This window comes from Molothrus ater, chromosome 15 (genome assembly GCF_012460135.2).
Source record: "Molothrus ater isolate BHLD 08-10-18 breed brown headed cowbird chromosome 15, BPBGC_Mater_1.1, whole genome shotgun sequence".
NCBI classification, from domain to species: Eukaryota; Metazoa; Chordata; class Aves; order Passeriformes; family Icteridae; genus Molothrus; species Molothrus ater.
Genome location: NC_050492.2, coordinates 3,531,733 through 3,553,585, shown reverse-complemented (window position 1 = coordinate 3,553,585; position 21,853 = coordinate 3,531,733). Strand labels below are relative to the sequence as shown.

Here is a 21,853-nt window from a genome sequence, read left to right as displayed (position 1 = left end):
CAGTGCCTGGGGCTGCAGCTGGTGCTCCAAGGGCTCCCAGGCAGTGCTGGGAATCCAGTGGGGGATGTGAGCTACAGCCAGGAGTAGAAATGCTGGAACTGCACCAGATCCTCCCCATTCCCCAGCAGGTGCAGGCCATGTCTGATGCTGTTCCAGGCCCTGCTGCCCACTCTGCCCCTCCCCAGGGAGGGATCCCTGTCCCTCTCCCTGTCCCTGCTCATGGCACTCTGTGACCCACCAAGTCTCTGGCAGCACCCAAGTCCCATCCCTCTTCTTTTGGAGATCCCCAGGATCCTCCAAGAGTCTTGGGGTGCACTCTCTAGGTTCTTTCTTGCACTCCCAGGAGTCCTTGCCTCATGAGGATGAACCATCAGCACAAGGCGTTGGGAAGTGAAAGGCACTGAGTTTATTTCTAACAGAGACAAAGTCTTAATTAATTAACAAAAGGGTAATTGACCTGCTAGGACAGCAGGGCAGGAAAGTGATGAACCTATCAGGACCCCATGTCACCCCCTCACACCTCCTGAGAACTGCCCTGCCTCCCCCCCCATCCCAAAACCCAAAGGACCCCCAAATTCACCAGCAAACCCCAGCATTATGCCCCTTCCAGCACTGCATCCCCCACCAGAGCCCCCAGCCCTGTCTCCCCATATCTCAGCACCCCCCTCGCCCACCAGGGATGTTCAATCACAGCCCCTTCCCCCATCACCCCTTCAGCAGGAGCCCTCAGCCATGTCCCGCCATCCCTCCACTGCCCACACCAGGGACCCACCAGTGGCCCGGTCAGTGACCAGAGCCCCCCAGCCCTGTCCCCCCATGCATCAGAGTCCCCTCTCATCCACAGAGCCCCCCAGCCCTGTTCCTCACCTCACAGCCCCTCCTCGTCCCTCACGGACCGTTCCCAGTCCCTCCGGCAGGACCCTCAGCCGCCTACCCCCAGCCTGTTCCCCCATCCCAGGGCCACCCCCGGTCCTCCCGCGGCGCCCCCTGCCCCCCATAACCGCTGTACCCTGCGGGCCCCCCGCCCGCTCCGACACGCGCTGCCCCTTTAAGACCGCGCCTACAGCCCAGCTTGAGTGGCAGCCCTAGGAGCCAATCAGAACGCCAGCGTCCTGCCCACCGACTGTGGTAATATTGCAATGAGGCCACGCCCCGCAGGCGGGCACTCCCAAGGGCTGCGGCTCTGATTGGCCGCGACCCACGAGGAGGACGCAGAGAGCCCCGCCCCCGCGCCAGGCGGGGCGGCAGCGCGGAGGGGGCGGCGCCTGAGCCCCGCTCAGTCGCTGTCGCTGTCGCCGCTGTCACCGCCCTCCGCCGCCGCCTCCGGCTCGGCCTCGTCCCGCAGGTCGGCGAAGAAATCCTCCCCGCTGCCCAGCGCCTTGCTGCTGAGGGCGCGCAGCGGCCCGCCCTTCTTCTTCTTCCGCCGGTAATCATCGACCACCATGGAGCCGAGCGCCGACACGTCCCAGAACTTCACCTTCTGGTCGTGGCCGCTGCTGGCCAGGAGCTTCCCGTCCGCGGCCACGGCCAGCTGCTCGATGGGCTCGCCCAGGTGCTGCCCCACGCAGCCCAGCACGCGGTTCGGCAGCACGTTCACCGCCCTGGGCACGGCACGGGGCACTGAGGGCCCTGCAGCGCCCGGGACGCCGCCTGCCCTCCTGTCCTGTGAGCTGGGCAAGGCTGATCCCGTCCCACACCCTCCTCGTTCCACCCCGGCCCATCCCACATCTCCCCTTCCACATCCCATCCCATCCCACGCCATCCCACCCTCCACAATTCCCTGTCACCCCCTCCCCATCCCACCCCACCTCATCTCCAGCCCACTCTTCTCCCCATCCTATCCCACCACGCTCCCCTCCCTCTCCCATCTCACACCCCACAATCCCTCCGGATCCCACACCCTTCCATCCCATCGCTCTCTATTCCCCCTCACCCCATCCCACAGCTCCCCATCCCTCCCCAGCGCAGCGCTGACCTGATGACTCCGTCCAGGGACCCCACGCACACGATGCTGTCCGTGATGGGCACCATGCAGTCAATGGTCTCTGCCCTGAGCGCAAAGCGGTCGCTGGCGGCCCCGAAGCCGTCCCAGTTGAAGAGGTAGATGGTGCCTTCACTGGAGCCACACGCCACCTTCCTCCCCCTCTAGGCACGAGGGAGGGCAGTGAGGCAGAGGCAGAGCAAAAAACGGGGCAAGGACAGGGGGCTGTGGGATCCTGCTCCACGCTGTGGAGCGGAGCCAACCTTCATCAGCACCACAGAGGTCAGGTCGCCGTTCTGCGGCTCCGAGAGCAGCTCAAAGCGCCGTCTCTTCACGTTATAGACACCCAGAGTGCCATCGCCACTGTGGGACGTGGAAGGGACACGCTGTGAGCACGGGACATGGCACAGGGCGCTCCAGCCACGAATGGACACGGCAAGCCCGACCCCACGAAGCCCCTGCGGTACCTGGCTGTCAGTAGGATCTTCCCGTTGCCATCCACAGCCATGGCGCTGATGTACTCCTCCTGCTGCCGTGCCTCCAGGATGGCGCTGCCCCTGCGCAGGTCCCACACCTTCACTGCCCCGCCGTCGTCACCCGTGGCAAAGATGTGGTTGTCGATGGGCAGCACGCAGTTGAGAGCTGCTCTGCAGAGACCCCGGCCCACGGTCACGGCTCCCGGAGCAGCGCTGCGGGCTCTCCCTACGGCCCAGGGCTGCGTGGCCGTGCCGCGGGACGGAAGGGGACAAGGGGACAATGCCCCACCGTTGAGCCCAGAATGAGCCGCCTGCATGGACTTACTCGTGGGCCTTGGGGAAGCGCGTTTCCAGCCGTCCCTCCTCCGCTGTCAGAATGTGGATGGACTTATCCTTGGACACAGTGAAAAGCTCTGGAGAGCCGCGTTAGTGCCCCCCGCCCGGCGTCCCCCGGTGCCACCCGGTGCCACCCCACGTCCCCCGCACTCACTCTGCCCGTCCTGGGAGAACGCCGCGTCCCGGCACGACTTGAGGTGATGTCCCGAGGACCAGAGCTGCCGGTTCTCCCCCTCGGTGCAGGAATACGAGTACCTGCCGGCACGGGAGTGCTCGCCGGGACCCGCGGGCGGCCGGGGAGCCCCGCTCAGTGTGTCCCAGAGGCGGGACCCCTTGTACTCACAGGTACACATCGCCGTCCACGTCCCCCGCGGCCAGCAGCGGCCGCGCCGGGTGCAGCGCGATGGCGTTGGCCGTGGCCTCCAGACAGATGTCCTCGGGGGTGTCCCGCACCCGCGGCTCCCGCGCCGCCGGCTCCGGCGACTCCTGGGGCTCCTGGGGACAGCGGGGCCGTGGGACCGGGCCCGGGGGCTCCGGGCTCCCGCAGCCCCACGCGTGCTCACCTCCTCCATGGCGGCCGCCATAGCTCCCTGCTCATTTGCATGGTCACGCCTTCCATCATTTACATATACCCCGCCCCTCTGTTTACATGGCACCGCCCGCCCGCGCCTCTCCGGCGCTGCGGGGCCGGCCCGGCTGCGGGATGGCAGCGCCTCGGGGCTCCAGCCTACGGGCGCCCCCGGCCCCATTTCACCAGGCTGCTCCCCGCCCGCCTCCTGTGTTGCTGTTCTTCAGCGCTTCGCCATTGGGAGGTCCACAAGCTCCTTAATTCGCAGCACAGGCTCCCTAATTCGCACCGTCATCTCTTTCTGATCCCAGGAGAGGGGGCAGCCAAGGACCAGGCGCCACTTCGGCCCCTTGCAGGGTCTGGGGGCTGTAGGCCCCCCCTAGAGACCCCAGCCCAGCCAGGGCCCACCAGCAGCACCCCTGCCCGAGGGGCCATCCCAGCTCCCTGCTGGCCCTGCCCTGAGGGAACGAGCCTTGCCTGGCGCCAGCCCCATCTTACCCTTTGCCACGCTTAGAGCAGCTTGCACAGCCTCTGCTTCAGGTCATTGCTCTTGCTGTACCCAAGATCAGGGTCCCATTTCTTCCTCCCACCCTGAGGTACATAATGCTCAGCTGGGATTACTGCCCTCAAATTTGTTAATTTTATACAGGGATGCTGCCCCCAGCCCAAAAAGCTCCCACAATAAATACACTGAGCAACGGTTTGCCCTGTCAGCCCCAACAGTGCCTGGTAAGTAGAAGAGTCCTAGCACCCCTGCTGCTCCAAAGGAGGCCAAAATGTGCCCAGGCCCCTCCTCTCTGCACACACAAGCAGATGCTCACACATAAATTTAATGAGGTTTTATTAAGGCTACAACATTTACACAGCACAGGCTCTACAGCAAAGAACAGAGGGAGGGAAGAGCCCTCAGCCCTCCCCAGGAGAGAGTGGACGGTGTGTGGAGCAAGGACAGCACACCAGCAGGCTCCAGGAAGGCAGCTCCCAGTAGGCCAGGATTCCAGGAGAGGGAGGAAGAAACAGGAGAAATCAGTACTTGGGACGTTTCACCTCAACCCTGGAAGAGAGAGAGGGGCAGGAGAGTGGTGAGGATGCAGGGCAGGCAGCTCCACCCCCCCACCTCCAGAGCTCAGCACTGTCATCCACACTGTCACACCACAGAAGGGACCACTGTACTTACCCATCAGCCTCCAACTTCTTCCTTTTCTCGATGATCTGCAGAGAAAGCACAAAGTCCTGTTACCCTCAGGGCATCTGGCTGCTCACAGCTAGCAGAGGGGCTGGAGGGTGCCAGATACACCTGGGGACAGCTGCAGCCAGGCCAGAGCGAGCTGAGGTGAGCTAATAGGCTGGAGAAGCTTGGCCTGTTTGCCCTTTGCTCCTTTCTGGCCACCACAGATCATTTATTCTCACCTTCCCCAGCCCATCCCATACTGCTCACCCTGCCAGGACAACCCTCCAGCTCTGCCAGCTGGCAAACAGGGAGCCACTAAACATTTCCTGTCCCCTACAATCCCCTATGGATGGCTCCAAACTGATGGTTTTGGGCACATTCCTCTGCTGCACAGCCCAGAGCAAAAAGCCCCATTCTGGGGCTGCTCCCAGGACAAGGGTCTCAAACAGAGCTCCAGCCACCTCTGCAATACTGAAGCCCTGAGCATTTGGCTGATGCTCTGGCAAGGAGCAAACTCAGCTGGTAGGAGCCAGCCCTGGTGCTCACACGCCCACTGGCCATGCCAGGACAGCGAGGACAGGGCTGGGTGGCAGCTCCTGGCACAGCGGCCCCAGCCCAGCCGGGCACTCACGGCGCTGATCTTCTTCCACTGCCGGTCCAGCTCCGCCTTGTCGTTGGTCTCCTTGAAGCGGCGCGTCTTGCGCCCCTCTGACATCTTGATGCCGTACTGGAAGGCTGCCCTGGAGAGGGAGCAAGACATGGCTCAGCACTCACAGGGCATCCTTGGCCTGCCACAGGAAGGGACACATCTCCCCAGCCACGAGCACATGCTCCAGAGCTGGCCTGAGCCCCCGAAGGCAGCGCCTGGGCCAGAGTCTGTCACAGACACATTTAATGAAAAATCCTTTCCTTAGGATTTTTTCTCCTCAGAAGCTGAGAGGCCTCAGGAACAAAATGTAACCAATGGTTATCTGCTGCTGTGGAATGCAACAGGTGCATCTGGGATTGGCCTCATGTGGTTGTTTCTAATTAATGGCCAATCGCAGCCAGCTGGCTCAGACTCTGTCCGAGACACAAGCCTTTGTTATAATTTCATTCCTTTTCTATTCTTAGCCAGCCTTCTGATTAAATCCTTTCTTCTATTCCTTTAGTATAGTTTTAATATAATATATATCATAAAATAATAAATCAAGCCCTCTGAAACATGGAGTCAGATCCTCATCTCTTCCCTAATCCTAAACCCCTGTGGACACAGTCACCTGAGTCCTCAAGAGTGACACTAAAAGCAAACCAGGCCCAGGACCCACAGCTCCTCCTCAGGTTCTCACAAGGGAGCCCCCAGCTTGCTTTAAGCTGCCCCAGCACCCAGGCTTGGCCAGCATGGCCATCCCACCCAGAACCCTCACTTGGCCCCTCCTGAGGGCTGCACTCACTTGGGCAGAGCCTCTTTGTTGTTCATGTACTCGCTGTACTCCTCCTGCGTGTCAAAGTCCCAGCGGCCCAGAGGCCCCTTCTTGTTACCCTGCAGGGAGAGAACGGCTCAGAGCAGCTCCTCAGTTGCTGGGAGGGCTTCTCACAGAGCCCTGCACACCCAGCCACGAGGCTCCATCTCCCACCAGCCCCAGATCAAGGGCCTTGGCTCCAGATCCCCTCCCCAAGAAGTTCCAGACAGATTTTGTGGAAGTCAGAATGAGTAGCATGCCTGTCAACACCTCTGGGTCAAGTGCCAGTGACACCTGTTTGCTCCCCAACACAACAGGGAGCAGATCAGCAAACCCCAAAGCTCACTCAGCACCCAGCTCCAGTGCTGCTTATTCCCCATGGGATCCTCTCAGCTGGCATTGGTGCCTACTTTGCTGGCTGCTCCTCAAGGCTGGTGCCAACATACCTGATCCATTTTGCTGTAGTCCACCTCCTCATCACTGTCCACAGCCATATCATCCATTCTGGAGAGAAAAAGCAAGGGAAGGGTTCAGAGTGGGTTCATGAGATGGATCAGGACCTTGGAGCTGGTGGGAATCGTGTCTCATGGCCTCAGACCAAACACACTCAGCTCCTGGACCAGAGGGAAGTGGCCCCAGCTGCAAGCCCTGCAGGTGACCTGTACCACAAGGCATCCAAGGTTGGAAATGCTTCCAGGATGACTCTGCAGGCTGAAAGATGTTCCTCTCCCACTGAGGGAGGCCACAGCTTCACAACCACATGGATTAACTGGGAATCCAGCAGATTCCCAGCTACCTCAGCCTGCCCCTGGCTCTGAGGGGCAGCAGGCTCCAGGCAGCCACCCACAGCAGAGAGCAGCTAAGAAAACCCAAGGGCTTGGGATGGTTTTCCCAGTCAGCTGCTGCCACAGACAAGGCCAGGCCTGCTCCCCAACAAGCAGTGGGGTTGATGTTCAAGTTCTTACTGCCAGAGAACAGCAGCAGCCCCTCAGCACAGCCTGCTCCCACCCCCAGCTCCCCACTGCTCCTTACGTGGCAGGGTAGCACTCAGCATAGCTGTTGGACATGCCAAAGAAGTCTCCCAGCTGCTTCTTGTCTTCTGGCTTCTTCAAAGTGCCAGCAGTTAAGGAAAGCACCACATGAGCTGAGCCTTACAGCTGCAGGCTGGGCACAGCCAGCTGAAAACCCCCTCCTGCCCCAACACAACCAAACCGGGGAGAGCTTTTGTTTGGTGTGGGAGAAGCATTTCCCTGCTACCAGGTGAGGCAGGACAGCCCCCAGATGTGCCTGTGCCTGCAAGGGCAGCCCAGCCCCACAGCCAGTCAGGCTGGCACAGACACAAAAGGATATGCCTCTGTTCCCTCCCAGCCAGCAGCTCCAGCAAACTTCTCATTGATGGACTTGATGAGCTCCTTGGCTGAGCCAGGTCCTGGGGTAGAGAAAGCAGCAGGTTACATTTGGGGAGGAGAACAGCTCACTGCACAACACTGGGGCTGGGCAGATCCCTTTGGGACACAGTAACAGGCAGAATAAGCTGCCTCACATTAGGTACAAGAGGAGCAAACCAGTTTGGCACTGATGGGATGGGCTGATCCCAGGAGCCCTGGAATCTTACAACAGTTTGTGTTGGAAGGGATCTTGAAGCCTGTCTTGTTCCAACTCCTTGCCATGGCAGGGACACCTTCCACTATCCCAGGGTGCTCCAAGTCCCTGTCCAACCTGGCCTGGACACTTACAGGGATGGGGAAGCCACAGCTTCTCTGGGCAACCTCTGCCAGGGCCTCCCCAGGCTCATAGGGAAGAATTCCTTCCTAATATCTAATCTACATCTCTCCTCTTTTAGCTCAAAACCATTCCCCCTTGTCCCATCCCTCTCGGATACCCACACCACTTGACTCACCTTTGTCAATGTCTGTGGGCTGCAAAGAAGAGGGAGAGACAGTGTCAATGACACAGAGCTGAACCACAAACCCAGCAGGCTGGTGCCAGTGCTGCCTCGCTTGCTGAGGGACAGGACAGGCATCCAGCCACCCAGCAAGCTCTGGGGACATGCAGAGCTCAGCAGGAGCTGACACTGGCACGTGCAGGGGCACAACCAGAGATACCCAAAGCCCCCCAGTGCTCGTGAAGGACTGTCCCACCTGAGATCTGCCCTTTGTGGGACATCTCAGGTGGGACAGCCCCACAAAGGGCACACCTCAGGTGGGACAGTCCTTCATGAGCAGAGACTCACCTCATCATCAGCCTTGGGCTTCTCAAAGTAGCTGTGCCTCTTCTTCTCCTCCTCACGCTCGCGGTCCCTCTCCCTGTCCCTCTCGCGCTCCCGGTCCCGGTCCCGCTCTCGCTCCCGGTCTCGCTCCCGGTCCCGGTCCCGCTCTCTCTCCCGGTACCTCTCCCGTTCCTTGTCCCGTGGCATCTTGGCAGTGGAGGGAACATAATCCCCAATGTCTTCAAAGATGCTACAAGTGGAAAAGAGCCTGGAGTTACATGTGCTGCAGGAAGAGGCCATAACCACCTCCTTGTCACCTGGAGCACACAGGACCAGCACCAACAGCTAAGGACACCAGATATGGAAGTGGTTTCCACATCTGTCAGAGGTATCACTGCACATCTGCTCCCTTCTGCTGCAGGACCTGAGTTGGATGGTCCAGGGCAACAGTGAGCCCTCACCTGCCTCAAGTCTGAAATCCAAACCAGAGCTTGCCTCCAGCCCTGTCCTACAAACTGTAGGTCCAGCAGCTCCAAACTCAGCCCTCTCTAAATGTGGGGGGTGGGCCAAAAAGCCATTCCCTAAGGGACAGAGCTGTGACCCCATAGCCAGAGAGCAGAGAGGCACTTACTTCATATCAGCTTCAGGAGGCTTCTTCTCATCCAGCTTCCCTGCAAGGACACAAGAGCACTGAGAAGCACATCATCCACTCTGCCCCCTGTGCTGCCCCCTGTCCCTGTCCAGGTTCCAAGCTGCAGGAATGGCAAGCCTGGAGGATGTCACCTCATACCCAGCCCCCCCAGGAAGCCACTGTGTCCCCCCCAAGAGGGGGCATTTCCCCAAGGAACTGGGCCTTCATCAGGAAGAGCAGAGCACGACAAGGTACCCTCCCTCACAGCTCTCATTTCCCAGCAGCCTGTCCAATGTGCTCCTGCCTTCAGGACTCAGCACTCAGAAAATCACTGTTCTCCAAGCCCACTGTCTCATGGCACAGGGGAAAACCACAAACCAGAACACATCCTCTTCCCTTGGGATATGCTCCAAGCACTAAAATCCTATTACTTGGTTCCTTTCACCTCCTACCTTTGTCTTTCTTCTTGAGCTTCTTGTTGCGGGTGCCTTGTCTGAGATAGGAGAGGATCTGCGTGAGCTTGCTGATGACGATGTCGTTGGTGGTCAGCGTGGTCTGAGCCTGAAAGGGAAATCCATGAGGAAGCATCCCGCTCCCTTGACAGGAAACCCCTCCCAGAACAACCTGCTCTGGCCAGCTCAGAGCAGTGAGGTGGAGCAGGGGCAGCCCAGCTGGGTACCTCCATGGTGGGGCAGTCGGCCTTGCTGCGGATCAGCGTGGTGGGGATGTCGGTGTCGGCGTATTCATCATCCAGATCCACCACGTAGGCCATCCTGCCCGGCAGGAACAGCTCGTTCCGCTCGTACGTCTTGTTCTTGAACAGGATGCGGTAAATGTTGCGGCCTGGGCAGAAGGAAAAGTGTGGGAAAGCAGAGGATAAGGCCAAAGTGAACCATCTTTAGTTTATCAGCAATATGAGATCACGTCCTAAGTACACACTTCCTTCAGTCCTCAAATTCAGGAATCTCCCCCTCCAATGGTTTTCATTCCTACATTCACCCTCCAGGATTTCTCCAGCATTCACAGCACAGACAAGGTGGGGAACAGCCACATCAACACAGTCTTACCCAGCCGGGTCTTAAATTCAATTTTGTTCTCAGGATCTTCATCTTTCCTAAACAGAAACAGAAACCAGAAGTATTAGAGCCAAGTGAATGGCTCCTCTGCATCCTCCTCTCTGGCAAGCAGCTGCACTCAGGAATGCCAAATACTCAATCACTCACTTAGTTTCTTTCTGGGGCTTCTCCATCATTTCCTCCTCTTCCTTCTCCTTGCTGGCAATCTCAGCTCGTACCTAGATGCAGAGCAAATCCACACATTACAGCCCAACCCATGCCACTGCTGCCCTTCTGTGAGCCCCATCAGATCCCCAGCCCTGCAGCAACCCTTCCCAGGAAGGGAAATCCACACTGCCAGGACCAAGTGGTAACACCCAGCCTGTGTGTCTGAGAGACAGGCCAAGAGCAGCACTGTGATATCTGCACTCACCTTCTGCAACAGGGCAAAGTCCAGACCCTTCACCAAGTGAGTGTGCTCCATGTCACCACCCAAGAACTTGGACTCCTGGATCAACTGTCTCCTCTTCTCTGCAGCAGATTTATCCCTGTGCAATGAGAGCAGAGGCAGGTGAGGGCCAGCCCCCCCAGCCCAGCCTGGCCAGCCAGCCCCCAGCACAGCCCACGTACGCCTCGGCCGTGGGCCCCACAGCCCTGTAGTTGGCCGTGGTGCTGATCAGCTCTGTCTCCTCGTAGTCCTTGTTCACTCCATCCCTCCTCTCCTTGGCTCGGTCCCGGTACTTCTCGGCCAGCTCCCTCTCGCGCTCGATCTCCTGCTGCCGCAGCTTGGCGTAGTAACTGCGGGTGGGACACAGCTCAGGGTTAACAGTGACCTGCTCGTGTCCTTGGGGTCAGCTAACAGCCCTGAGGCCTCACACACACCCACTCTGCTCCCAGTCCCTCCCCAGAAATGCACTACAGCACCATGGGACACAACAGGCCTGGAGGAAACTGCTGTACTGAGGAGCTCTGTCCTCCCTTCCAAAGGGAAGGGGTCCAGTGCAGTCCTGCTGTGCAGACGTGTCCCAAAGCACACAGGGAGCAGTGCAAGGTCCCACCACTGCCCTGCTCTCCCAGACAGCCACAGGGCCTCTCCTGCTTCTTCTGAACGTGAAGCTTCAGCCCCATCCTACTGCTGCCCATCCACAGCTGTTCCCATAAGCAGTGACAGTTCCTCAGCCTGAACTCTTCTCCAAAGCTTTTGAATAATCCATTCAAGGCCCTCTTTGGGAGCACAAGAGACCAGAACTGCTTCCACTGGCAGGACATGATGCATAATGACAAGTCCTGCTGCCTCTCTTTCCCCATTTACCTTTTCTTCTTCCTCCTGCGAGCAGCTGGATCTTCATCCTCGTTGTACTCCCGGGGCATCCTGGAAAAGGGTGAAAAAACACATGTACAGAGCCACATGGGTGACAGATGAACAGAACAGTCCCTCAGAACAGCACAGCACTGAGGTGCTCTGGGATGGAACAGAACAGTTTTTCACCCTTAATTTCCCCCTAATTCTACACTGGCAGCAGGGAGAGGAAGGGAAAAGACTGATTTTCCCTGAACCAAACCTGCCTCCTGCACAAAGTGTCTTAACAGCCACGAAGCCTCGCTCTTTCTTTACAGCAGCCCTGACCCACCTGCTTCCCCCCTTCCCACACTCACTGGCAAAAGACCCAGTAGATATTTCCCTGCAGAGTGCAGGGGAGAGGGTCAGCTGGGCCCAGAGCCCCAGAGGGAAAGGGATTGTCCCATGGACCTGTGAAACAGAGCCCTACTCACTCATGGTGGCGAGATTTGGAGGGTGGCGCAGATGTTGGCGCAGCCCGCGGGGTCATGAGAAGCTTCCTGAAGTCTTCATTGGTCAGCTTGGACCTGCAAGGGAGGGAAGGAACAAAAACCATCACTCCCAAAGAGCTCTGGAGGAGGAGCAGGTCCTGTGTGACCAACATGGGCACCAGGTACCCGTGGAGAGGGCCCAAAGGCTGGAGTGCACCAGTGACTTCCATGGGAACTGCCCTGGGGTCCCTCAGTGCAGCCCAGGGCCCCAGGGCTGTACTCACTGGTGGAAGGAGTGCGAGTCGTCCACATCGTGGCCCTCGGGGGCCAGGGGGTTGGAGAACGGCTCATCTGGGGACAGGAGAGAGAGAGCTCAGGCACTGCCTGCACAGCTTCACACCCTCCCAGGAGCCACGAAGGGAGCGGTGTCCGTCTGTGGCTCCGAGCTGGATCCCAGCCCGAGCTCACCCGGGCCGGCCTGCACAGGACACGGGGGTCCCGGTGCCACTGCCAGCCCCGCAGCCCCGCGGCTCTGTGCCTTCTAGGGGGTGTCCCAGGGCCCCCCCGAGGGTGTCCCGTCCCCCGCACCCCGGGACTGCCCCTGCATCCTCTCCAGGGCCCGAAACACCGTTCGGCCCCACTCCCGGGGCGCCCCGGTGCCAATCCCCGTGCTGAGGCCCATCCCCGCCGCACCCCCGCCTAGCTCCTCACCCTGGGCTGCCCAAGGGTCCCGCGGGGTCCCTGCCCGGCCCCGCGGGATGTGGCCGCAGCCCGTCCCCCCGCAGAGCCGCCCCTCGCACCGGCCCGGGGATCCCGGGCGCAGGCTGGGCCTACACTGCCCCCCACCGGGCCGCTGCCGCCCGCCCTGCCACAAGCACCGCGACAGCCCCGCGCGAGCCAAGTGAGCCAAGTGTCGGGGGTGTCCGGGAATGCCCCGTGTGCCGTGTCCCTGTCCCCGAACTCACTGTCGCGGTCCGGCATCGCTGCGCTCCCAGCTCCGCTGCGCGACCCTTCCGCTCTGCGCGGCCCTCCCAGCGCACCCCGCGGCCGCCGCTCCCATTGGTGGGTGTGATCACAGCGAGCGCTCCCATTGGCGGGTGTGATCACAGCGAGCGCTCCCATTGGTGGACGTGCCGCAGCGGGCACTGCGATTGGCGGAGGCGCCGCGATCCCGCCCCCGCTGTTGTCCGGGCAGGGAAGATGGCGGCGGCCGCTGTGAAGAGCATCGGGGGCAGGCTGGGCCTGGGGCTGAGGGAGCTCCGCATCCACCTGTGCCAGCGCTCCCCCAGCAGCCGCGGCGTCAGGTCAGCGCGGGGATGGGCCGGGCCGGGGCCGGGGGCGCTCCTCCAGGGGAGCGAGACACCCCCGGGCTGAGCCAGAGAGACCCGCCGCTCCTCCTTCCCTCCGCAGGGAATTCATCGAGCAGCACTACGTGACCCTGAAGAAGGCAAATCCCGACTTCCCCATCCTGATCCGCGAGTGCTCCGGTATCCAGCCCAAGCTCTGGGCTCGGTACGGTGAGTAGGGGGTGCCCGCCGGGAAACACCACCGGATTATCAGGGCATGGTTGGGGCTGGAAGGGACCTCAGGGACCGTCAGTATTTATGACTCGTTAAGCACAGGTTTCCCAGTGTGAGCACACAGACCAGGGGAGTCTCATGTGTCTGGGTGGGACTGGCAGGGAAATGGAGTCCGGGGTTAGCCCAGGTTGGGGCAGCTGTAGGAAGAGTTTTTAGGCTGCTTTCCTGAGGAGAGCACCTTGCTGGGACGAGGCTGAAGGCCACAGGGTTGCTCTTGGATGTGTGTCTGCCCAGGCAGAGCTAACAAAAGGAGACTGGGAAAGGTGTTGAGCTGCCTTGAGTTCTTTCCAAGAGAACAGAGGAGAATAAGAAGGTGGAAATGATAACTTGGGCATGTGGAAGAACACTGGGATGTGGTGATGGGAGCCTGGGCTGTGACATCAGTGCCTTGCAGCAGGAAAGGATGCACACACCTGCCCCCTCTCAGTCTGCCTGTTTTCCCACAGAGTTTGGGAAGGAGAAGAGCATCCCACTGAGCAACCTGAGTGTGGATGAAGTGGGGAAGGCCCTGGAGAGCGTCGTGAAAGGCCATGCATGACAACAGACAGGAAGTACACACCTGCTGGAGACTCGACTGATTATCTTTAATGTCAAAGATGTATCTTTAATTTATCAATTCATAAACACAATGTGCTTACCTTGAGCTTGGTGGTGGCTGAGAGCCCAAGGAATGGCTGATGCAGCCCTTCAGCCCTCCCTGGCACAGGAGAATCTGCCTGGGCTGCAGCTCAGCTCCGCCCCTGCTCCAGGCTCTGGGGGACACCAGGCTGGTGCTTACTGGGTGGTGACAAGAACCAGCCCCCCATGCAGCCAGCACTGGGCACATCAGAACCCTGAACATCCCTTGGGAAGCTGGGCACTGGGGTGAGCAGTTTATTCCTCCCCTGGCACTTCAGAGGAGGTAAGAGAGAGGGTGAGGCCTAGGAGGAGGCAGCCAGTGTGGCCTGGCAGGCACTGAGGGCTCCTGGGGGCTGCCTGACCATGTCCAGCAGTGCCTGTGCCCGCTCCTGCAGCTCTGGAGTGCTCTGGTGCTGCTCCAGGGCCTGGTGCCCACCTTGCCTGGTGAACTCAGCAGCAGCCTGTGTGAGAGGAGAGGGTGAGAGCTGGCTGGGTGCTGCAGCTGATCACCTCTGCCCAAGCCACCACATCCCAGGGCTGAAGGAATTCCCCAGAGCCCTCCCAGAGCTGCATTCCCAATCCAGGTAAACCCCACCATGCTGGTGGTTGGCTGGGAAGGACTTTAAAAGCCCCTCTCATTCCCACCCCCTGCTATGGGCAGGGACACCTTCCACCAAGTGCTCCAGACCTCATCCAGCCTGGCCTTGGACATCGTGGGATGGGCATCCAGCTGCTCTGGGCACCCTGAGCCAGGGCCTGCCCACCTCACAGAGAATTCATTCCTGTGAGCTGCAGCAAGTGGAGCAACCTCAGCAGGAGCAAAAGAAAACTTGGGGTAGAAACAACCTGCCCCAACAGCAGTCCTTGCCAATAAGAAAGGAACTCTGCAGACACAAGAAGGGCTTCCACCCACCCTGTGCATAACAGTGTCCCTTTGGGCAGGGGCCTGGCTACTGGGGGGTGGAGGGCAGTGTGGCAGTCACTGAGGGCACTGTGACTCAGATTATGACAATAATCCCCCTCCACAACAACAACAACCCCCAGAGTAATCATTTCCCATCCCCTCTACAATCCTGCCCCCTGAGCTCTCACCTCTGGGCAGTGCAGGAAGAGGAGGTGCAGCAGCTCCAGGCACTGCCCCACGGCCTCAGGGTCAGGCAGTGTGAGCAGGGGCAGGAGCTGGGCCAGGAGGGGCTGCTGGAGCAGCTGCTGGCACTGGAACTGTCCCTTCTCTGCCACGTTGCACAGCACAGTCAGGACCTGTGGGAGGGACAGGAGGGAGCAGTGAATGCTCCATGGGCACATTCCTGACAGGCTTGGGAGGGCTCCCAACCACTCTCCATGCCATGGAGGTGTGCAGTGGTTTGGGTTAGAAGGGACCTTAAAGCTCACCCAGCCCAACCCCTGCCATGGCCAGGAACACCTTCCACCATCCCAGGCTGCTCCAAGCCCCATCCCTTCTCTGGGCAACCTGTGCCAGGGCCTCACCACTCTAACAGCAAAGAGTTCTTCCAATGTCCCATCTAACCCTGCCCTCTCAGGGTGAAACCATTCCTAGTTTTGTCACTCATGCCCTTGCCTGAAGTCCCTCTCCACCTTTCTTTCTTGTCCTGCCAGGTGCTTGCCCACAGCCAAGTGCCCACCAAACCACTGGATTTGGGAAGCCTTCTCCACACCCACCCCAAGGCACTGTTCATCCCCATGCCAGGCAGACCCAGCCTCGCCACCCACTCCTGCCAGAGTCCCCAATCTCCTAAAGCTTTGGGGCCTTCCAAAGCAAAGGCAGGAGCCTTCCCAGACCTGCTCTGAGGTGGCCCCAAGCTAACACCTCCCTTGGGACCACCCTTATGCTGGGACAAGGCTCTGCCAAGGGCACACCCAGCTGGAGTGGCTCCAGGGGAGGTGGAGACCTCCTGCCAAGCTGTCACTGCTGCCCCATCCACCCCCCAGCTCCAGCACTGGCAGGGTGGGATTCATGTTCCTGACACTCCAGCGCTCCCCCAGCATTGCCAATGCCTGGGGCAAGGTTTACCAGCACTGTGCCCATCTGGGAACACGTCAGGAGCTGCAGCAGGGCTGGCAGCAGGTCCAGGGACAGAAGTGCGGAGCAGCAGGAGGGATCATCCGCTGGGTGGGCACAGAAGGAACAGGTGAACAAAACCAGGGCGGTGCCAGCAGTGCCCAGCTGTGCCAGCAGCTGTGGGACACTGACCTGTGAGGTTGTTGAGCAGCCACAGGCACTCGTGGATGAGGAAGGGGTGCTGCTGCAGGAAGCACTGCAGGATGAGGAACAGGGCGATGAGCAGCCGTCTGTCCAGGCCCTGGCAGTCTGTCTGTGCCAGCAGGTTACTGAGACACCGCAGCACGGGGCACACCAGCTGTGACACAGGGACACAGCAGGGCTTTAGCTGAGCAGTGTCCCCACAGCCAGGCTGAGAACAGCCAGCCCCCTGCCCACCTCTCACCAGCTCCAGGCCCTCGGGAGCCTCCTGGGGGATTTGGGCAGCCAGGTCGAGCAGGAGCGAGGTGAGCGCAGGCACGGCCCCCAGGGCCAGCAACAGCTCATTGTCCTTGTGCCTGCACAGGGAGGGACAGTGCAGTGCCTTGGAGCTTGGAGAGGGGAGACTGCCACATCCCCTCACCAAACAGCAGGGCCTGGGAATTCAGAGTGCTCTCCTGAACCACCACAGGGCTTATTTCATGTTGGAACAGTGACTTATTGCACATTGGAATAGCAGGTTTTTTCCTGAGTTTATGAGAAAATTTAAAAGCCCATAAAAAACAGATTCACTGGAATTATCTGTGTGGGTCTGGGAACAGCCCTGACCCTTGAGCATCATTCCCTACTCATTCCCTGGCTCCAGTGGCAGGCAGGGATTGCTGGCACAGCCCAGATGGGTGGCCCTGGGCCAGCCCCACAGTGTGAGGATTCAGGGAGCTTGCCTTGGGAAGGGTGGGGGACAACTCCAGGCATGGGAAAGCAATCTGGGGGCATTTCAGAGGACTAGACACAGCCTCCTCAGGTTCATCCCCCTTTACCACCCTGTAAAAGAGCTCAGTGATCCTGCAAACAGCTCAGACAGGAGAGCTGGGACACCCAGGCTGGCTGGGGAATTCTTTCCCAAGGGAAAAGGGGAGGCAGTCCAGATCCCCTCACAGGACCATGAGCCTTCATGCCTCGGTTTGCCTGCCCCCAGGGAACTCAAAATGAGGAGAAAACTGCATTTACCTACAAATGATGTAGTGGAGACACCAGGCAAACTCCACAGCTGCTCCCGTGGCAGCCTTGAGGCCAGAGCAGACCAGCTGGAGCATGTGCTGGGGGAGAGCAGAGTCCAGGACCAGCCTGGGGACAGAGAGCAGAGTTAATGGAGGCACAGGCTGGAGCACAGGCAGGACACCAACAGGGAGACACAAACCCTGAGCAGGGAGCTGCTGTAGCCATCCTGGGGGCCACAGGATCAAAGCACACACCTGGAAGGGACTCTGAGCCAAGGGCTGTGGCCTTGGGCCCTCCCTGTCCATGGCAGGGCTGGGGACACTCAGGACACTCTGATTGGGGTCACATTTTTGGCACTGGGGGCTGTCAAGTTGATCTTTTCCTTTGCAAGAGGAACAGAGCCAGAATTCCCTGCAAGCCTTCCCTGCTCCATGCTGGCCTTTACTGAAATACCAGAGCTGTCTGCTCAGATGAGGCTGAGGGAAAGGAGCCAAGCCCTGCTCCCTGATCTGCATCAAAACTTGCACAGTTCTGGCAGGATTGTGCCCTGAACTATGACTGTCACTGGGGTGGGGAAGGCCTCGTGTCCCCAGCACACAAATACCACTGGAGGCCCCAGGGCCTGTCCTGGTGCAGGGTGCAGAGGCTCAGACTCACGGGATGATGTCTGTGGGTGCTTCCTTGGCTTGGAGGAGCTGTGAGAGGACATAGCCCACACCTTCCAGCACTGCCTCGTGAGGGGACTGCAACAAAGAGAACAGAGCTGATCCCTCCTGGCAGAGCTGATCCCCCCCTCTGGCAGAGCTGATCCCCCCCCCCTCTGGCAGAGCTGATCCCCCCCCCCTCTGGCAGAGCCGATCCCTCCTGGCAGAGCTGATCCCCCCACTCTGGCAGAGCCAGGGCCCCAGGGTGCCAGCCAAACCCAGCTGAGTGGCACAGCCCTGCTGTGCTTGGAGAAGAGAGGGCACACAGAGGACCAGGAGGGACACAGGAACCTGTGGCCACACCAGAGCTGAGCTGTTCCCCTCCCCACATTCACTGGGCTTAGCCCAAATGCAGCTTAAGTCCTGGTTTGAGCATCTGGACCTGCAAACCACAGCCCTGCTGGACCCAGGCCAGGCAGAGGGGACAGGGCTCCCCGTGCTACAGACTGTACCAGGCAGCCACTGGATGAGGGGATTCAGCTGGAGAAGAGCCCAAGGTGCTGAGCTGAGCCCTGAGAATGAGCACAGGGAGCCCACAAGTGACCCTCAGGCTGGTGGGAACAGCTCCCTGCAGTTTCCCCAGAGCTGGAAGGAGGGCTGGTAACTCAGGGCTGTCAGCCAGAAAAGTCTCTCCAGGGCACAGCAGAAACGTGGCTGAGCTGTTTCACCCACCTGGATGCAGGATGCCAGCACTGGAATAATGCCCTGAGGCAGCAGCTGCTTCCTCACAGCCTCACTTTCTACTACGAGGTTCCCCAGTGTGTACAAACACAGCTCCTGCAAGGACACAGCAGAGCAGGAGGTGACCCCTGGGCAGGCAGCAGAGCCCCAGGCCCCACACACTGGCCTGAGCAGGGCAGGAGCTGCCCTTGCAGGGCCAAACACAGATGGATGCTGCTGCACTCTCCAGCCACCCCCTTCCCAGCTCCATCACCTCCAGTTCATTCTTCTTCTGTCTGGCTGAAGCTGGGATCTGATCACTCCCACTGTGGAGGTTTTTCAGGATGACATTTCCCCGGCTCTCCTGGAGCCTGCCTTTGTGCTGCACTCAAATGGGATCAGCAGTGGGGTCACTGCCCACCTCCCTCCTGAGCTCTGAGCCTGTCTGCTTCCCCATGGAGCAGCTGGAAAACACCTGGCCAACCCACAGCTACTGCAGCTGTTTGCTCCTTCCCAGATCAAGCTGCACAGAGTGGAACCACAGGCACTCTATCTACTCTTATCCTTTCTTTCTTTTCCTTATATATTTTCTTAAGTGATATCTTTGTACTTCTATATTGTGTCATTTCTACAGATAACAACCAAAATGGTTACATACCTCCTTTCTATTGCAAATTGTTCTAGAATAAACCTACCATAGATATAGATAAATATAGATATATACATACACATATATAGATATATATACATATATGCATATATATGTATATATATACACACATATACACATATATGTATATACATACACATATATGTACATAAACATGGGTCACTCAGTGTGGTTCCACTCTAATCCAACCCAAGGGATCTGTGATAAACAAGAACAACAACAACTACCCCAGCTCAGGGCAGGTTGTAACACCTGGGCACTGGGAACAGTCCTGCTCTGAGGGTGAGGCTGTGATGCCAAAAGATTTTTGCTTCCAGAGGGCCCCTCCTGAGCAGCTCCCACATGAGTCACGTGTGACCAGCAGAGACCAACACCAAGCACCCCAAAGGATTCCCAGGTGGGAATGGATCTCCCATGGACCTCACCGTGAGCTCCAGGCTGTGTCCCGACAGGTAGGTGAGCAGGTAGGAGGTGACAGGCAGGCACGCCTCGGCCACAGCAGGGACACTGGAGTGGGACAGCTCGTGCAGACAGCGCGCAGCCTCCAGCTGCAGCTCAGCCAGGCTGCTGGTGAAGAGCCCCGTGAGCGTCCGGATGCTGCCGTCCAACCTGGGGACACAAAGGCTGCTGTCACCTCCCAGCTCAGCCACCCAAGCACAGGGACACGGGGCCCAGGACCCTGTAGCACAGCAGGCCTGGCTGACCTGACAAACTTCTGCTGAGTGTCCTCATTCTGCAGAGCCCAGCGGAGGCGGCTGAGCCATCGCCTCCTGTCCTCCGAACCCCTCTGCACACCCCTGAGCAGCTCCAGAACCTGCCCAGGGAATTCAGAGGTGGCTGAGCTTCCAGCACTGCCAGCATTAAGACTGCACCCCGTAAATCCTTGAGGCAAAGGAGCCCAGGGCATAAAGATGGGCACAAGGAGCCTTAACTGTGCCTGGCAGTGAACCAGAACCATTCCCAAACCCAGCCCTGCCTAGCCTCCTTCACATGCTGAGTCTGGGGAAGAGCATGTGAGAAAGTCAGGTTCTTCACCTCATCCTCTGAGAGCGGGTCTGGCACGACATCTGCTCCATCCTGTGTCCCCTCCTGGGCGGCGCTGTCCTCCCGCAGGAGCCGCTTGCTGACCAGCTGCTCCTGCCGCCGGGCCCTGCGGAGAGCTGCAGGGCACCAGGGCCCCAGTCACACCTGCCCGGGCAGGACACTCCTCCCAGCCCCCCAGGGGCATCACTCCTCCCTTAATCCCGGGAGGAGCCGCCCATTCCTCCCTGTGCAAGCCTGGAAGGGATGCATGGGCAGGGCTGCACTTGGAGCTGGGCTGAGGGTCAGGCACACAAAGTGTGAAGGCACCTCTGGGATAAGGGGCAGGAACACGGGGCCAGCTGGAGGGACCTGAGGCTGGATTTCACACAGGATCAGAAAATCATTAAAGTTGGAAAAGACGGGCAGGATCATCAACTCCAGCCTTCAGCTGAACACCACCATGGCCACTAAGCCATGCCCTAACTGCCCCATCTACTTGTTTTTGGAAAACACCTCCAGGAACGGCGACTCCACCTGTTCCAATGCCTGACCACCCTTCTGATGAAGAAATTTTCCTTAATATCCAACCTGAACCTCCCCAGCCCAGCCTGAGGCCGTTCCTCTCCTCCTGTCCCTGTTCCCTGGGAGCAGGACCGACCTCCCCTCCTGTCCCCTCCTGTCAGGAGTTCTGCAGAGCCACAAGGTCCCCCCTGAGCCTCCTTTGCTCCAGGCTGAGGCCTTGGAAAACCCAAACAGTGGGGGGATGTGGGAGAAACGGGGAAATTCGTGGCAGAAACGGGGAATTCGTGGCAGAAACCCCAAGGGTTAAAGCCTGAAGCTGTAAAACGCTTCCCTGGGCGGGCAGCGGCGCCGCTCACCCCGCGCATCCCGCGGGGCGGGGATGGGGAGGGCAAGGGCTGAGCTGGGGGTCCCTCCCACTGCCGGGGGACCCCGCACACCCCCGGCAGTGCCCGCAGTGCCCGGCCGGACCTGCCTCTCGCTCCCGCCGCCGCACCCGCAGCTCCTCCGCGCTGTGCCCGCCGCGCCGGGCCCGCCGCCGGCCCCACATGGCGGAGCGGGAGGAGGAGCAGCGGGAGGAGGAAGAGGAGGAGGAAAAGGCCGTCCTGGGGCGGTCTCGGGGCGGGGAAAACAAGCTCCCGGCCCTCCTTCGCTAGTGGAGCGGCCAGCCCGCTCCGGGCATGGGCGGCTGTGCCCCGCAGGGACGGGACGGGTGCTGGTTGTTCTGAGGACAAAAAAAGCCCCCAAAGGTTCACCAGAAATGCGGAACAAGGCGGGTCCCTGCCCAGGGACCGAGGGCCAGGGCAGTTCCCCAGCGAGGTTTTCGGGAATTTGCGGCTGGAGGGCAGAAATTGAAGGTGCCAGCCCCGGGCAGAGCTGGGGGCTCGTCTGAAGGGGCCGGGAGGGGAGCTCAGAGAGCGGCTGGGACTTTTCCATCATCACTCAGCAGCAGTTTCATGGAATTCCAGGCCCTTTTGGGTAGCAAGAGACCTTAAAGATCATCCAGTTCCAACCCCTCCACCATGGGCAGGTGTGACAGTGTTCACAGGGGTCTGAGGATGAGGGAGGAGATGAGGATCTGGCTCCGTGTTTCAGAAGGCTTGATTTATTATTTTATGATATATATTACATTAAAACTATACTAAAAGAATAGAAGAAAGGCTGGCTAAGAATAGAAAAAGAAGGAATGATAACAAAGGCTTGTGTCTTGGACAGAGAGT

The 21,853-nt window shown here is 59.5% G+C and overlaps 4 protein-coding genes across 6 annotated transcripts; 1 reads left to right on the top strand and 3 right to left on the bottom strand.

Annotated features, from left to right (window-relative positions):
- Positions 1 to 998: 998 nt before the first annotated feature.
- On the bottom strand, positions 999 to 3,384 carry WDR55 (WD repeat domain 55). Its single transcript, XM_036391658.1, has 8 exons — positions 3,357 to 3,384; positions 3,137 to 3,288; positions 2,948 to 3,048; positions 2,783 to 2,870; positions 2,449 to 2,628; positions 2,245 to 2,344; positions 1,976 to 2,145; positions 999 to 1,601 (listed from the first exon to the last, which is right to left on the bottom strand). Exons 1-8 carry the CDS (start codon positions 3,375 to 3,377, stop codon positions 1,277 to 1,279), a joined length of 1,137 nt encoding a protein of 378 aa, XP_036247551.1. The 5' UTR covers positions 3,378 to 3,384; the 3' UTR covers positions 999 to 1,276.
- An 801-nt stretch (positions 3,385 to 4,185) lies between these two features.
- Positions 4,186 to 12,684, bottom strand: IK (IK cytokine). Its single transcript, XM_054516463.1, has 20 exons — positions 12,605 to 12,684; positions 11,924 to 11,990; positions 11,643 to 11,735; positions 11,182 to 11,241; positions 10,500 to 10,667; positions 10,303 to 10,417; positions 10,038 to 10,108; positions 9,882 to 9,928; positions 9,494 to 9,657; positions 9,267 to 9,375; positions 8,815 to 8,854; positions 8,208 to 8,433; positions 7,875 to 7,893; positions 7,326 to 7,403; positions 7,007 to 7,088; positions 6,421 to 6,478; positions 5,966 to 6,054; positions 5,164 to 5,272; positions 4,539 to 4,573; positions 4,186 to 4,415 (listed from the first exon to the last, which is right to left on the bottom strand). Exons 1-20 carry the CDS (start codon positions 12,618 to 12,620, stop codon positions 4,388 to 4,390), a joined length of 1,674 nt encoding a protein of 557 aa, XP_054372438.1. The 5' UTR covers positions 12,621 to 12,684; the 3' UTR covers positions 4,186 to 4,387.
- Positions 12,685 to 12,807: 123 nt separating this feature from the next.
- Positions 12,808 to 13,862, top strand: NDUFA2 (NADH:ubiquinone oxidoreductase subunit A2). 2 transcript variants are annotated; one of them, XM_036391989.2, is made up of 3 exons: positions 12,808 to 12,943; positions 13,050 to 13,151; positions 13,666 to 13,862. In XM_036391989.2, the coding sequence occupies exons 1-3, from the start codon at positions 12,840 to 12,842 to the stop codon at positions 13,712 to 13,714; spliced, it is 255 nt and encodes an 84-aa protein (XP_036247882.1). In that variant the 5' UTR covers positions 12,808 to 12,839; the 3' UTR covers positions 13,715 to 13,862. The 2 variants fall into 2 exon arrangements, with proteins under 2 accessions (XP_036247882.1, XP_036247881.1); XM_036391988.1 differs by having other exon boundaries at positions 13,050 to 13,156.
- On the bottom strand, positions 13,783 to 21,183 carry TMCO6 (transmembrane and coiled-coil domains 6). 2 transcript variants are annotated; one of them, XM_036391987.1, is made up of 12 exons: positions 21,105 to 21,183; positions 20,127 to 20,251; positions 19,796 to 19,905; positions 19,517 to 19,700; positions 18,434 to 18,538; positions 17,715 to 17,800; positions 17,067 to 17,183; positions 16,303 to 16,414; positions 16,050 to 16,215; positions 15,870 to 15,964; positions 14,930 to 15,097; positions 13,783 to 14,298 (listed from the first exon to the last, which is right to left on the bottom strand). In XM_036391987.1, the coding sequence occupies exons 1-12, from the start codon at positions 21,181 to 21,183 to the stop codon at positions 14,140 to 14,142; spliced, it is 1,506 nt and encodes a 501-aa protein (XP_036247880.1). In that variant the 3' UTR covers positions 13,783 to 14,139. The 2 variants fall into 2 exon arrangements, with proteins under 2 accessions (XP_036247880.1, XP_054372469.1); XM_054516494.1 differs by lacking the exon at positions 19,796 to 19,905 and having other exon boundaries at positions 21,105 to 21,178.
- Positions 21,184 to 21,853: the final 670 nt, after the last annotated feature.